At 47.6% G+C, this 14510-nt stretch overlaps 1 protein-coding gene across 2 annotated transcripts in view; it reads right to left on the bottom strand.

The window, feature by feature from the left end:
* The window catches only part of LOC137654732 (zinc finger protein 271-like), an 88957-nt gene that overhangs the window by 62877 nt on the left and 11570 nt on the right, over positions 1–14510 (bottom strand). For both annotated transcript variants that reach the window (XM_068388641.1, XM_068388643.1), the window contains exon 4: positions 3518–3586. In XM_068388641.1, the coding sequence (XP_068244742.1) occupies positions 3518–3586 (69 nt within the window). The remainder of the gene's footprint in view (positions 1–3517; positions 3587–14510) is intronic.

Here is a 14510-nt window from a genome sequence, read left to right as displayed (position 1 = left end):
CTCTGGTGAGCGCACGCGAAATGAGACTCGGCCCTGGTAAGCCCACACGAAATGAGACTCGACCCTGGTGAGTGCTCATGAAATGAGACTCGCCCCTAATGAGCACACGTGAAACAAGATTCCCATGGAGAGCACTCATGAAACGAGACTCGCCCCTGGCAAACACTCGCAAGACAAGATTCTGCACTGGCATGCACCCGTCACTGTAAAACAAGACTGGCCCCTGTTGCGTAATGCCTGTGAACGACACTTGCCCCTGGCTCGCGCTCATGGACGTGACTTGCCCCTGATCGAGATTACCAATGGCGCTTGCTCGTGATCGTGACTCGCCACTGATGTATGATCGTGAACGAGATTTGCCACAGGTGCACTAACTTGTATCCCGCTCTCTACTCATGAGACAGAGAGTGTGAAATAGACACAGATAGCTGTGCTGAGAGCGTGAGCCAGTGTCTGCCAAGGATCCACAAAGGATCAGAGAGCTAAGAGAGTTGAGAATAAAGGTGCCTATTCTCACATTGAGCGATTTCAGCAAACACATTCATTCTGAGAGGAGGACGTGCTGGGGAAGCGTTCTCATGAACACTATCTTACAGATCCTCAAATACAAGAGGATCTGCTGGTGCCAAAGGTGTAAGAAGGTTCCTTTCGCTTCTATATTAGCACCCTGCCTGTTACAGCCCTTGGGAAGTAAATATATTGCCTATAATAATGCAGTGCTAACCTGATGCTCAGGTCTGTATCTTTCAGGATTTGTTTACTTTTCACCCAGTAACTAACCTACTTACAGGTGTTAGATGTGGCACTCCTCTGTGCAGGCAGGGGAGGTAGCATGACTTGAGAATGTTTGATATGTCGTGCCACTCTCTTAAAAACGTGCAAACCCTAGCAGTCCATCTAGTGTAGCTCTACTAAGAAAGTTAATAAAAGAAGGCTCAAATAAAATATCAAGATATTGCTAAATAGATTAGCAAAACATGCACAGATGGAAAACGTTCCAAAGATGTTTGTAAAATCTGTTGTGTGTATACAATCCAGAGCTGCTTATCAGGTGATTGTGATACAACAATTGCTAGCCCAGAGCAAAAGTGGCAAGAGCTAAAAACATAGAAATCAAGGATTGTTAAAGAAGAAAACTCAACCGTTGAAATTTCTTTGTTCTTAGAAGTATTCACTGAACCTACAACCTAACAGTCTTTAAAGATTACGTGCCTGAGCAACCGTTTCCATTCGTTTGATTGCCATCAGCTGACAGATACTTCCCTGAGGCAGATAACTTTAATGTGCGAACAATAGTTTGTCCAAAATCAACATGCATAAAGCTTTCAAGAAAATGAAATGTGAGTGAAGAAACAGATAAAAAGGAACACAATCCCATCAAACCATGTGTAATGTGAATGTGTTACTATTGTACTGGTGCATTCTATGGTTTCTAAACTCTGGGAAGGCTAAACACAAGCAAATATGAATTCTTGTCGCTTTTTCTAAGATAGAGTCAAATGCGGGATCATAATCCTGTAGTCATGAAAGGAGAAGCTACAAATCTAAAGTAATTTGTATTTCCTTCATCTTCAAACAGCTGAATTCTGAATCACCAAGTCAAGTCGTCTGAAAAATTTTGGAACCTTTACTGGCTAACCCAAGATTTCTACCGTAATTTTACGAGAGAAAGAAATTAGTAGGGGAAAGTCAAATAATCCGGAAACTTTATTTCAGGCCTTGCAGCGGAGACTCAGGCTCTCAAAGGAATTTGTTTCCATAAGTACTTTCTTAAAATGTGGACGCTGGATAGCGTATGTAAACATACACTTACTGTAGCTACCAAGGAACGCAGGTTTCTCGTAAGAAACCAACCTTGAACTCTAATTCTAGATTCCTAACAGCTTCATGAACATTAGGGGTCTAGTCAGTGACTGGCTCAAAGAGCAACTGTGTGATCCAGGTTCACTGTGAGCCTGGATCGAGCTGCGATTCTAAGTTGTGTCACGAGACAGGATCACACACTAGGAAAAATTGCTTGTTACAAGCCAAACATACTTTTCACCTTTGGCACTGCAATCTGGGCACACTGTGAGCCCAGGTCGCGAGATGTTGAGAGACCGTTTGTGTAAAGCAACTCCCAAGTGAAAGGCCAGCTTTCACCCTTAGCGCCGCAATCCAGGGTCACTGAGAGCTTGGATCTCATGCGAGCTTAGGCTGCATTGCAGGCGTTGAGAGATTACTTGTTTAAAGCAACCCTCCAGGTGAAAGGCTAGCTTCCTCCTTTGGCGCAGCAATCTGGGATCACTAGAGAGCAAATTGCGCCGTGAGGAATTGTGATATCGCTTGTTTTAAGCAAACCTCTCAGGTGAAAAGAGGCTTTCACCTTTGGCGCCATGATCCAGGGTCACCATAGCCTGAATCGCGTTGTGAGGAAGTAAGAGATTGCTTACATTAAGCAAACTCTCAGGTGAAAGGCTAGCTTTCATCTTTGACACCCTCGGCCACTGAGACAACTGCCTGGTTCTCTCAGTATCTGCGAAGAGATACAGTGCTCTCACATCGACATGCGAGACAGAATCTGAGCTACCTGGTGAGATAAGCTACCAGGCTAGGACAACTGCGTCTGCTGGAAACCCCAAAGGGTTGGTGGGCTCAGAGGGAAAAAAAAGGAAAGCATATCTCTCACGCAAAAGAATAACTTTCGCTAAGTACCAGACGGCCCCAAGAGGTAGCTTAAAAAGCAAAATTCCGATTGATGGTTGACCAAGTCAGGTGATCGGTCGCAGCAAGCAACTGCTTCCAATAAATGAGGTTGGCCTCCAAAGCCCTGGGATGAAAGTTGCTAGTGTGTATCCACTGACGGATTGGTAAACACACACGAAACAGACTTCCTATCTAGAAGATATCGGACCCTAAGACTTCCGAAAAGTCTAACCCCAAGGTGGTAAAGGAAAGCCCCTAGCAACAGTTACTCACCTTCAACCAACCTAAAGAGTTAATGGCGTCTTCAGTTTAATCAAGTCCCCAACTCACGAGAACACAAATTCATTTGGCATAGCCAATGAAGTGGAAGGAGACATCTCTCTCCTACCACGGCTAAGATCAAAGTGAAAAGCTATGAGTGAACGGGGTGGGGGGTGGGGGGGGGGGAGTACACCCCGCTACCACAAATAACAACCGATATGGTTTTTGACATCTTGTTAAAAGTTTTATTGACATTTGCAAGTTTGATTTAACATTAATACCTATGTCAAAGAGCGAATGGTTTGTTTCGCATTGGAACAAATATAATTATGGTGAAACATGGAAATCAATTTCTTTTAAAGATAAATACTGTAGTTTTCAGCTTCATTCCTGAAACTAACTGGCTAAAAGATTTATCATAGTAGTCTGATATGAGCATGACCTACAGTGTCAAGTTTTAATAGTTTTTGTTATCAAGTGATACAATTGAGTAGGTTATGTTGCATATCCCTAGTAAATACATATTCTATTCCAACATACTGCAACGAAAAATATATTCACAATTTATTACCTTTTGCAGCTTTCTTCCCACTTTTCATCACAAGCGTTTTTACAGGCCGTCTCTTGTATAAATACGGAGCTAGAAAGAAAGTATCCCATGATTATCAAGAAATCAAAGCAAACTTATACTACTCTATAAGAAATCTTACAAATTCCAAAGTCACTTACATTCACAGAGTTATTTCCATGAAAAATATGTTATTTTCCTTAGTAAAATAAATTTTTGAATATACTTACCCGATGATCATGTAGCTGCAACTCTGTTGCCCGACAGAAAAAACCTAAGGTCGGGATACGCCAGCGATCGCTATACAGGTGGGGGTGTACAACAACAGCGCCATCTGTCGAGTAGGTACTCAGGTACTTCTTGTCAACAAGAACCAATTTTCTCCTCGGTCCACTGGGTCTCTATGGGGAGGAAGGGAGGGTCCTTAAATTCATGATCATCGGGTAAGTATATTCAAAAATTTATTTTACTAAGGAAAATAACATTTTTCAATATTAATCTTACCCGATGATCATGTAGCTGATTCACACCCAGGGGGGTGGGTGGAGACCAGCATACATGTTAACATTAGAAGCTAAGTATCCCGTATTTCATTTTAGCAGTTATTCAAAATAACAAACATAAAATAAATAAGTACCTGGTAAGGAAGTCGACTTGAACCATTACTCTGCCTTTTTAAGTACGTCTTCCTTACTGAGCCTAGCGATCCTCTTAGGATGCTGAGCGACTCCTAGGTGCTGAAGTATGAAGGGCTGCAACCCATACTAAAGGACCTCATCACAACCTCTAATCTAGGCGCTTCTCAAGAAAGAATTTCACCACCCGCCAAATCAACCAGGATGCGAAATGCTTCTTAGCCTTCCGTACAACCCAAAAACAACAATAAAAAGCATTTCAAGAGAAAGATTAAAAAAAGGTTATGGGATTATGGGAATGTAGTGGTTGAGCCCTCACCTACTACTGCACTCGCTTCTACGAATGGTCCCAGGGTGTAGCAGTTCTCGTAAAGAGACTGGACATCTTTAAGGTAAAATGATGCGAACACTGACTTGCTTCTCCAATAGGTTGCATCCATTACACTCTGCAGAGAACGGTTCTGTTTGAAGGCCACTGAAGTAGCGACAGCTCTAACTTCATGTGTCCTTACCTTCAGCAAAGCATGGTCTTCCTCATTCAGATGAGAATGGGCTTCTCTAATCAAAAGCCTGATGTAATAAGAAACTGCGTTCTTCGACATCGGCAAAGCAGGTTTCTTAATAGAACACCATAAAGCTTCTGATTGTCCTCGTAATGGCTTTGTACGTCTTAAATAGTACTTAAGAGCTCTTACTGGGCATAGTACTCTCTCTTGTTCGTTTCCAACCAAATTGGACAGGCTTGGGATCTCGAACGATTTGGGCCAAGGACGAGAAGGGAGCTCGTTTTTAGCTAAAAAACCAAGCTGTAAGGAACATGTAGCCGTTTCAGATGTAAAACCTATGTTCCTGCTGAAGGCGTGTATCTCACTGACTTTTAGCTGTTGCTAAGCAAACGAGGAAAAGAGTCTTCAAAGTGAGATCTTTAAAAGAGGCTGATTGAAGCGGTTGGAACCTTGCTGACATCAGGAACCTTAAAACCACGTCTAAGTTCCAACCTGGTGTGGCTAACCGACGCTCCTTTGAGGTCTCAAAAGACTTAAGGAGGTCCTGTAGATCTTTGTTGGTGGAAAGATCTAAGCCTCTGTGGCGGAAGACTGCTGCCAACATGCTTCTGTAACCTTTGATCGTAGGAGCTGATAGGGATCTTACATTCCTTAGATGTAAAAGGAAGTCAGCTATCTGCGTTACAGAGGTACTGGTTGAGGAAACTGAATTCGCCTTGCACCAGCTTCGGAAGACTTCCCATTTTGACTGGTAGACCTTGAGAGTGGATGTCCTCCTTGCTCTGGCAATCGCTCTGGCTGCCGCCTTCAAAAAGCCTCTAGCTCTTGAGAGTCTTTCGATAGTCTGAAGGCAGTCAGACGAAGAGCGTGGAGGCTTGGGTGTACCTTCTTTACGTGCGGCTGACGCAGAAGGTCCACTCTTAGAGGAAGAGTCCTGGGAACGTCTACTAGCCATTGCAGTACCTCGGTGAACCATTCTCTCGCGGGCTAGAGGGGAGCAACCAACGTCAACCGTGTCCCTTCGTGAGAGGTGAACTTCTGCAGTACCTTGTTGACAATCTTGAACGGGGGGAATGCATACAGGTCTAGATGGGACCAATCCAGAAGAAAGGCATCTACGTGAACTGCTGCTGGGTCCGGAATCGGTGAGCAATAATTTGGGAGCCTCTTGGTCATCGAGGCAGCGAACAGATCTATGGTGGGCTGACCCCACAGGGCCCATAGCCTGCTGCAAACATTCTTGTGAAGGGTCCACTCTGTGGGGATGACCTGACCCTTCCGGCTGAGGCGGTCTGCCATGACATTCATGTCGCCTTGAATGAACCTCGTTACAAGCGATATCTTTCGATCTCTTGACCAGGTGAGGAGGTCCCTTGCGATCTCGAACAACTTCCTCGAATGGGTCCCTCCTTGCTTGGAGATGTACGCCAAGGCTGTAGTGTTGTCGGAGTTCACCTCCACCACCTTGCCTAGAAGGAGGGACTTGAAGCTTCTCAAGGCCAGATGAACTGCCAGTAGCTCCTTGCAATTGATGTGAAGTGCTCTTTGATCCGGATTCCACGTGCCCGAGCATTCCCGTCCGTCCAATGTCGCACCCCAGCCCGTATCCGATGCGTCCGAGAAGAGAAGGTGGTCGGGGGTCTGAACAGCCAGTGGTAGACCTTCCTTGAGAAGAATGCTGTTCTTCCACCAAGTCAGTGCAGACTTCATCTCTTCGGATATAGGAACTGAGACCGCTTCTAGCGTCATGTCCTTTCTCCAGTGAGTAGCTAAATGAAACTGAAGGGGTCGGAGGTTGAGTCTCCCCAACGCGATGAACTGGGCCAGGGATGAAAGCGTCCCTGTTAGACTCATCCACTTTCTGACTGAACATCGGTTCCTTTTCAGCATGTTCTGGATGCATTCTTGGGCCTGACTGATTCTGGGGGCCGACGGAAAAGCCCGAAAAGCTCGACTCTGAATCTCCATACCTAGATAGACTATAGTTTGGGATGGGACGAGTTGGGACTTTTCTATATTGACCAGGAGACCCAATTCCTTGGTCAGATCCATAGTCCATTTGAGATTCTCCAGACAGCGACGACTTGACGGAGCTCTTAAAAGCCAGTCGTCCAAATAGAGGGAGGCTCTGATGTCTGCCAAATGCAGGAATTTGGCAATATTCCTCATCAGTTTGGTAAACACTAGAGGTGCCGTGCTTAGGCCAAAGCACAGGGCTTGGAACTGGTAAACGACCTTTCCAAAGACGAACCTTAGGAAAGGTTGGGAGTCTGGATGGACGGGGACGTGAAAGTACGCGTCCTTTAGGTCCAACGAGACCATCCAGTCTTCCTTCCTGACCGATGCTAGCACCGACTTCGTCGTCTCCATGGTGAACGTCTGCTTGGTGACAAAAGCATTGAGAGCACTGACGTCCAGCACCGGTCTCCACCCTCCTGTCTTCTTCGCTACTAAGAAGAGACGGTTGTAGAAGCCCGGGGATTGATGGTCCCAGACTATGACTACCGCTCCCTTTTGTAGCAAGAGAGACACCTCTTGCTGTAAAGCTAGCCTCTTGTCCTCCTCTTTGTACCTGGGAGAGAGGTCGATGGGAGTAGTTGCTAGAGGGGGCTTGCGCAAGAATGGAATCCTGTACCCCTCTCTTAGCAACTTCACAGACTGTGCGTCTGCACCCCTGTTCTCCCAGGCCTGCCAGTAGTTCTTGAGCCTGGCTCCCACTGCTGTCTGGAGAGGTTGGCAGTCAGACTCTGCCTTTTGAGGACTTGGAACCCTTCTTCTTTTTGCCGCGTTGACTGTCGGCACGGGTACCTCCTCTGCTGGAGGTTCTGCCACGAAAGGGCGGAATGAACCTAGACGCTGGTGTGTCCATCCTAGGTCTAGGCACGGAAGGTACAGCTGTGACTTTACGTGCGGATGAAGCCACCATGTCATGGGTATCCTTCTGGATCAACGAGGAGGCAATCCCCTTGATCAGCTCTTCCGGAAAGAGACACTTGGAAAGCGGAGCAAACGTCAACTCCGACTTCTGACATGGAGTGATCCCCGCAGACAAGAAGGAGCAAAGGTGATCTCGCTTCTTAAGAACTCCAGACACGTACGAAGCCGCAAGCTCGCCAGACCCATCCCGAATGGCTTTATCCATGCATGACATGATGAGCATGGCAGAGTCCTTATCCGAAGGGGAGGTCTTTCTGCTTAACGCTCCCAAACACCAGTCCAGGAAGTTGAAGATCTCAAAAGCACGAAAAACTCCCTTCAACAGATGGTCCATGTCCGAAAAGGTCCAGCAAATCTTGGAGCGTCTCATAGCCAGCCTGCGGGGAGAGTCAACCAGACTTGAGAAGTCGCCCTGGGCAGAGGCAGGAACTCCCAAGCCGGGATCTTCTCCCGTGGCATACCAGACGCTAGATTTGGAAGCAAGCTTGGTCGGTGGAAAGATGAAGGCTGTCTTCCCAAGTTGCTTCTTGGACTGCAAACACTCTCCCAGTACCCTCAAAGCTCTCTTGGATGAGCGCGCGAGTACGAGTTTCGTAAAGGCAGGAGCTGCTGACTGCATGCCTAAAGCGAACTCAGAGGGAGGTGAGCGCGGGGTTGCAGACACAAACTGGTCCGGATACAACTCCTTAAACAGGGCAAGGACTTTCCTAAAGTCTAAGGAGGGAGGCGTAGTCTTGGGTTCTTCTATGTCGGAGTGCGGATCGTCCAAATGCGCAGCTTCGTCGTCATCAGAGACTCCTTCATCCGAATGCTGAGGAGGAAGCGGCAAAGGTGGAGAAGAAAGCTGAACGGCTGAATCCGGCAGCACGGGTGCATGCGCAGCTGCACTGGATCCAACATCATGCCGCTGCTGGTCAGTCTGAGAGCTGGCAACAACAAAAGCGGAGTGATGGTGCGTGGTGGGGACTGCCGTGGGTTGCGGAGACTGCCGCATTGCGTCAAAACATGGCAGCTTGACAGCACCTTCCCACTGCTGATGCGGTAGCTCACGCATGTCAACAGAGGGTGCCGCACGTCGGCTAACGTCAACATGCGTCTGGCAGGGTCGACTGCGCATCGGTGGTGGAGCTCTCACAGGCGGAGTGTGGGAGCAGGCAGCCGCAGTATCTGCTGAGCGCACAACCGTGGCAGGTTGTAGGTTAACAGGTGCAGTGTCCACCTTCTCAGCACGATACTCCTGCATGAAGGAAGCAAGCTGAGACTGCATAGATTGCAGCATAGACCACTTAGGGTCTACCGTGGTTGGTGCGGCAACAGACGGAGTGATTGCCTGCTGCGGAACCACTCTACCTCTCTTGGGAGGTGTGCAGTCTTCGGAAGACTGCGGCGAGTCCGAACTGACCCAGTGGCTACACCTGGGCCGTTGGACTCGCTCGGAAGGGACCTTGCGCTTGAGAGGTCGTGAGACCTTGGTCCAACGTTTCTGCCTAGAAACTTCTTCCACAGACGAGGAATGAATGGGCTCACTCGTCTGTTTGTGGATGGGACGATCTCTGCAAGATACGTCCGCAACCACTGAGGGTACATCTGTACGCTGATCAAAGCCTGTCGAACCCTTTGGTCCTTCGACATTGCTTCTCCCCTGGGCTTGGGAGCTTGCAAGAGGTCCCGGACTGGGAGGACGACTGGCACGAACAGATGCACCCTCATGCGTAACACTGACACTGACACTTTTCACCGCACTTGCACTCACTACACTTCCCACTGCACTTTTCGCTTTCAACTCTTTGACATCGGCCAAGAGTTGATTGCGGTCATTAGCTAATGACTCCACTCTGTCACCAAGAGCCTGAATGGCACGCATCATGTCCGCCATCGAGGGTTGAGCACTAGTAGAAGGGTCGGGAGTCACCACTACAGGGGAAGGAATAGGTTGAGGGGCATGGGGAGAGGAAAAATCAAAAGAGCGAGACGAACTCCTCCTGATCCTATCCTTCTCTAGCCTACGTGCATTCTTAAGGAATTCATTAAAATCGAATTCCGAAAGCCCAGCGCATTCCTCACATCGATCTTCCAATTGACAGGATTTACCCCTACAATTGGAACAAACGGTGTGAGGATCTATAGAGGCCTTCGGAAGACGCCTAGAACAGTCCCTAGCGCTACACTGCCTGTACTTAGGGACTTGAGAATGGTCAGACATCTTGAATTAGCCAAGGGGGGAATCCAAAATCTATCAAAGTCGTCAACAATTAATCCAAAACTAATCAAAAAAGCTTGATAAGTTAATGATAATAACTCCTGTACAGCGAAAGCTAATATCTAGAGAGAATACATCACCAAAAAGCGTGAAATCAACTCCAGAAACAACAGCGTATCAAGTAGGTCTTGCCGGTGGCACGACAGAGGAAAAATTGGTTCTTGTTGACAAGAAGTACCTGAGTACCTACTCGACAGATGGCGCTGTTGTTGTACACCCCCACCTGTATAGCGATCGCTGGCGTATCCCGACCTTAGGTTTTTTCTGTCGGGCAACAGAGTTGCAGCTACATGATCATCGGGTAAGATTAATATTGAAAAATGTTATTTTCCTTAGTAAAATAAATTTTTGAATATACTTACCCGATGATCATATAGCTGCATCCCTGCTGCCCGACAGAAAAAACCTACGGGAGGAATACGCCAGCGATCGCTATACAGGTGGGGGTGTACATCAACAGCGCCATCTGTCAAGTAGGTACTCAAGTACTCGATGTCAACAACGAACCAATTTTCTCCTCTGTCCCACTGGTTCTCTATTGGGGAGGAAGGGTGGGTCCTTTAATTTATGATCATCGGGTAAGTATATTCAAAAATTTATTTTACTAAGGAAAATAACATTTTTCAAAATCAAACTTACCCGATGATCATATAGCTGATTCACACCCAGGGGGGTGGGTAGAGACCAGCATAACAAGTTGACATTATGAGCTAAGTATTCCGTATTTTATTTTAGCAGTTATTCAAAATAACAAGCATAAAATAAATAAGTACCTGGTAAGGAAGACGACTTGAACAATTACTCTGCCTTTTTAAGTACGTCTTCCTTACTGAGCCTCGCGATCCTCATAGGATGCTGAGCGACTCCTAGGAGCTGAAGTATGAAGGGTTGCAACCCATACTAAAGGTCCTCATCAAAACCTCTAATCTAGGCGCTTCTCAAGAAATGATTTTGACCACCCGCCAAATCAAGTAGGATGCGAAAGGCTTCTTAGCCTTCCGGACAACCCAAAAATATTCCAAGAGAAAGATTAAAAAGGTTCTGGAATTAGGGAATTGTAGTGGTGGAGCCCCCACCACTACTGCACTCGTTGCTACGAATGGTCCCAGAGTGTAGCAGTTCTCGTAAAGAGACTGGACATTCTTAAGATAAAAGACGCGAACACTGATTTGCTTTTCCAATAGGTTGCGTCGAATATATTTTGCAGAGATCTATTTTGTTTAAAGGCCACGGAAGTAGTGACAGCTCTAACTTCGTGTGTCCTTACCTTCAGCAAAGCTTGGTCTTCCTCATTCAGAAGGGAATGAGCCTCTCGTATTAACAGTCTGATAAAAATAGGATAAAGAATTCTCTGACATAGGCAAAGATGAATTCTTAACTGAACACCATAAAGCTTCAGACGGGCCTCATAAAGGTTTTAAAATAGAACTTAAGAGCTCTTACAGGACATAATACTCTTTTTAGTTCATTTCCAACCATATGATAAGTTTGGAATATCGAACGATATTGGTCAAGGCCGAGAAGGCAGCTCGTGTTCGGCTAGAAAACCAAGATGTAGAACATGTAGCCGTTTCGGATGAGAATCCGATGTTCTTGCTGAAGGCATGAATCTCACTGACTCTTTTAGCTGTGGTTAAGCATATCAGGAAAAGAGTCTTAAAGGTGAGATCTTTCAGGGAGGCTGATTGAAGTGGTTCGAACCTGTCTAACATAAGGAATCTTAGAACCACGTCTAAATTCCAACCAGGTGTAACCAAACGACGCTCCTTCGTGGTCTCAAAAGACTTAAGGAGGTCCTGTAGATCTTTATTGTTGGAAGATCTAAGCCTCTGTGATGGAAGACTGATGCCAACATGCTTCTGTAACCCTTGAAAGTGGGAGCTGAAAGAGATCGCTCTTTCCTCAGATATAAGAGGAAGTCAGCTATTTGAGTTACAGAGGTACTGGTCGAGGAAACGGATACTGACTTGCACCAGTTTCGAAAGATTTCCCACTTCGATTGGTAGATTCTAAGGGTGGATGTTCTCCTTGCTCTAGCAATCGCTCTGGTTGCCTCCTTCGAAAAACCTCTAGTTCTCGAGAGTCTTTCGATACTCTGAAGGCAGTGAGACGAAGAGCGTGGAGGCCTTGGAGTACCTTCTTTACGCGTGGCAGACGTAGCAGGTCCACCCTTAGGGGAAGAGTTCTGGGAACGTCTACTAGCCATCGAAGTACCTCGGTAAGTTATTCTCTCGCGGGCCAGAGGGAAGCAATTAGCGTCCACTTGTCCTTTCGTGAGAGGCGAACTTCTGCAGTACCTTGTTGACAATCTAGAACGGAGGGAATGCATATAGATCTAGATGAGACCAATCAAGTAGAAAGGCATCTAAAAGAACTACTGCTGGGTCGGGATAGGTGAGCAAAGTATTGAGAGCCTCTTGGACATCGAGGTTGCGAAGAGATCTATGGTTGGCTGGCCCCAGGTGACCCAAAGTCTCTTGCATACATCCTTGTGGAGGGTCCAATATGTTGGAATTATTGTCCCTTCCTACTGAGACAATCTGCTAAGACATTCAAGTTGCCTTGGAAGAAACTTGTTACTAGTGAAAAGTCTAGACCTGTTGAACAGGAGAGGAGGTCACTTGCGAACTCGTACCATGTCAGAGAGTAGATCCCTCCTTGCTAGGAGATGTACATCAAAGCAGGGAGTTGACCGTGTTCACCTCCACTACTTTGCCTTGAAGGAGAGACCTGAAGCTTTTCCAGGTCAGACGTACTGCCAGAAGCTTCTTGCAGTTGAAATGCATTGTCCTTTGACTCGAGTTCCATAATCCCGAGAATTCCCTACCGCCTAAGGTCGCACCCCAGCCTACGTCCGATGCGTCTGAGAAGAGAACGTGGTTGGGAGTCTGAACAGTCAGGGGAAGACCCTATCAAAGGCTGATAAAGTCCTTTCATCCAGTCAGACCAGACTTATCTTCCGGAAACCGGGATCGAGACCGCTTCTAGCGTCTTGTCCTTTTCCAGTGAAGAGCTAGATGAAACCGAAGAGGACGGAGGTGTAGTCTTCCAAGTGACACCAATTGAACCACGGATGACAGTGTCTTAACCAGACTCATCCACAGCCTGACAGGGCCATGTTCCTTCTTCAGCATCTTCTGGATGGATAGCAGGGCTGGGGGTTGATCGTCTTGTTCAGCCATGTCCTCATCAGAGGGTTCCTCATCCGAAACTGATGAGGAAACGGCAACGGAGTGGGCAACGTCTGACTCGCTGAATCCGGTCGCACTGGTGGATGCGTGACGGAGCCGGACACAAGATCATGGTACTGCTGCACAGTCTGTGAACTGTCAACCATGGGGAAGCGAGGAAGTACAGCGACAACCCGAAACTGTCTAGACTGTCTGGGTTGTGCAGACAACCCCTTATCGGGTTGCTGAGGTTGCCGCACTGCGTCACAACAAGTCACCTCTGCTGGTTGTTGAACGTCTTCCTAGTGACACACTGAACGTCCACAACCCCTTCGAGAGTCGCTTAACGTCAACGTGCGACTGGCAACCCACACTGGGTCGCACCGGAGGAGGAACCATCTCAACTGGCGGACGTGAGTAGGATATCTCAGCGTCAACAGGGCGTACAACCAACCGGTAGGAAGGTTGTTGGCAAGAAGGTTCTTCTCCGTAAAAAATTCTCTATCAAGGACTAAGCTTGGACTGCATGTCTTGCAACAAAGCCCAAGGTCTATGGGAGCAGGTGTGGCAACAGACGGGGTTAGCGACTGAAGCGGAACCATTTACCCTCCCTGGAAGCATGTTATGCTTTAATTAAAGTCCATAGGAGGCTAAGCAGCTTAAGGCTCCTCTCCAAATGACAGAGTCCTCAAGGGAATATCAGAAGGAGGGAGAACAGCACTTTCTCATCTACAGGAACCATGTCCGAGAAAAGCTAGGTTATCTCAGTGAGGGTTTCACTGGTGCATAAGCAGCAGACCAGACGGCAACGTTATGAAACTGCTTGACAGTCTGTGAACTGTCAAAAAGTGAACTGTCAACCACAACAGGTGCGTGAGGACATACAGCACTGGTGTATAGTAGCAGACCAGAAGGCAACGTCATGTAACTGTTTGACAGTCTGTGAGTTGGCAACAACCAAAGCTGTGTGGGGAAGCCTCAACTCCTGACTGACTAGTTTGCTGCGGGCGAGTGGCGGTAACCACAGTGTGTTGCGGAGGCTGACACACCGTGTCAAAACACGGCAGCTTGTGGTAGCTCACGCACGGCAACGGAGTGCTCCGTGTGTCTGTGGGGGTCAGCATACGTCTGGCAGGGTCGACTGCGCATGGGTGGAGGAGCTCTCACAACAAGAGTGTGGGAGCAGGCAGCTATGCCGGGCGCACAACCGTGGTAGGCTGTAGGCCAACGGGTGCATCGTCAACCTTCTCCGCAGTTGGAGTGTGGGAGCTGGCAACAACAAAAGCGGAGTGCTGGTGCGTGGGAGGGACTGCCGTGGGTTGCGGAGCATGCCGCATTGCATCAAAACACGGCAGCTTGACAGCACCTTCCCACTGCTGATGCGGTAGCTCACGCATGTCAACGGAGGGTGCAGCATGAACATGCGTCTGGCAGGGTCGACTGCGCATCGGTGGTGGAGCTCTCACAGGTGGAGTGTGGGAGCTGGCA

This window comes from Palaemon carinicauda, chromosome 15, assembly GCF_036898095.1.
Source record: "Palaemon carinicauda isolate YSFRI2023 chromosome 15, ASM3689809v2, whole genome shotgun sequence".
NCBI lineage: Eukaryota > Metazoa > Arthropoda > Malacostraca > Decapoda > Palaemonidae > Palaemon > Palaemon carinicauda.
This window is presented reverse-complemented; position numbering and strand designations above follow the sequence as displayed.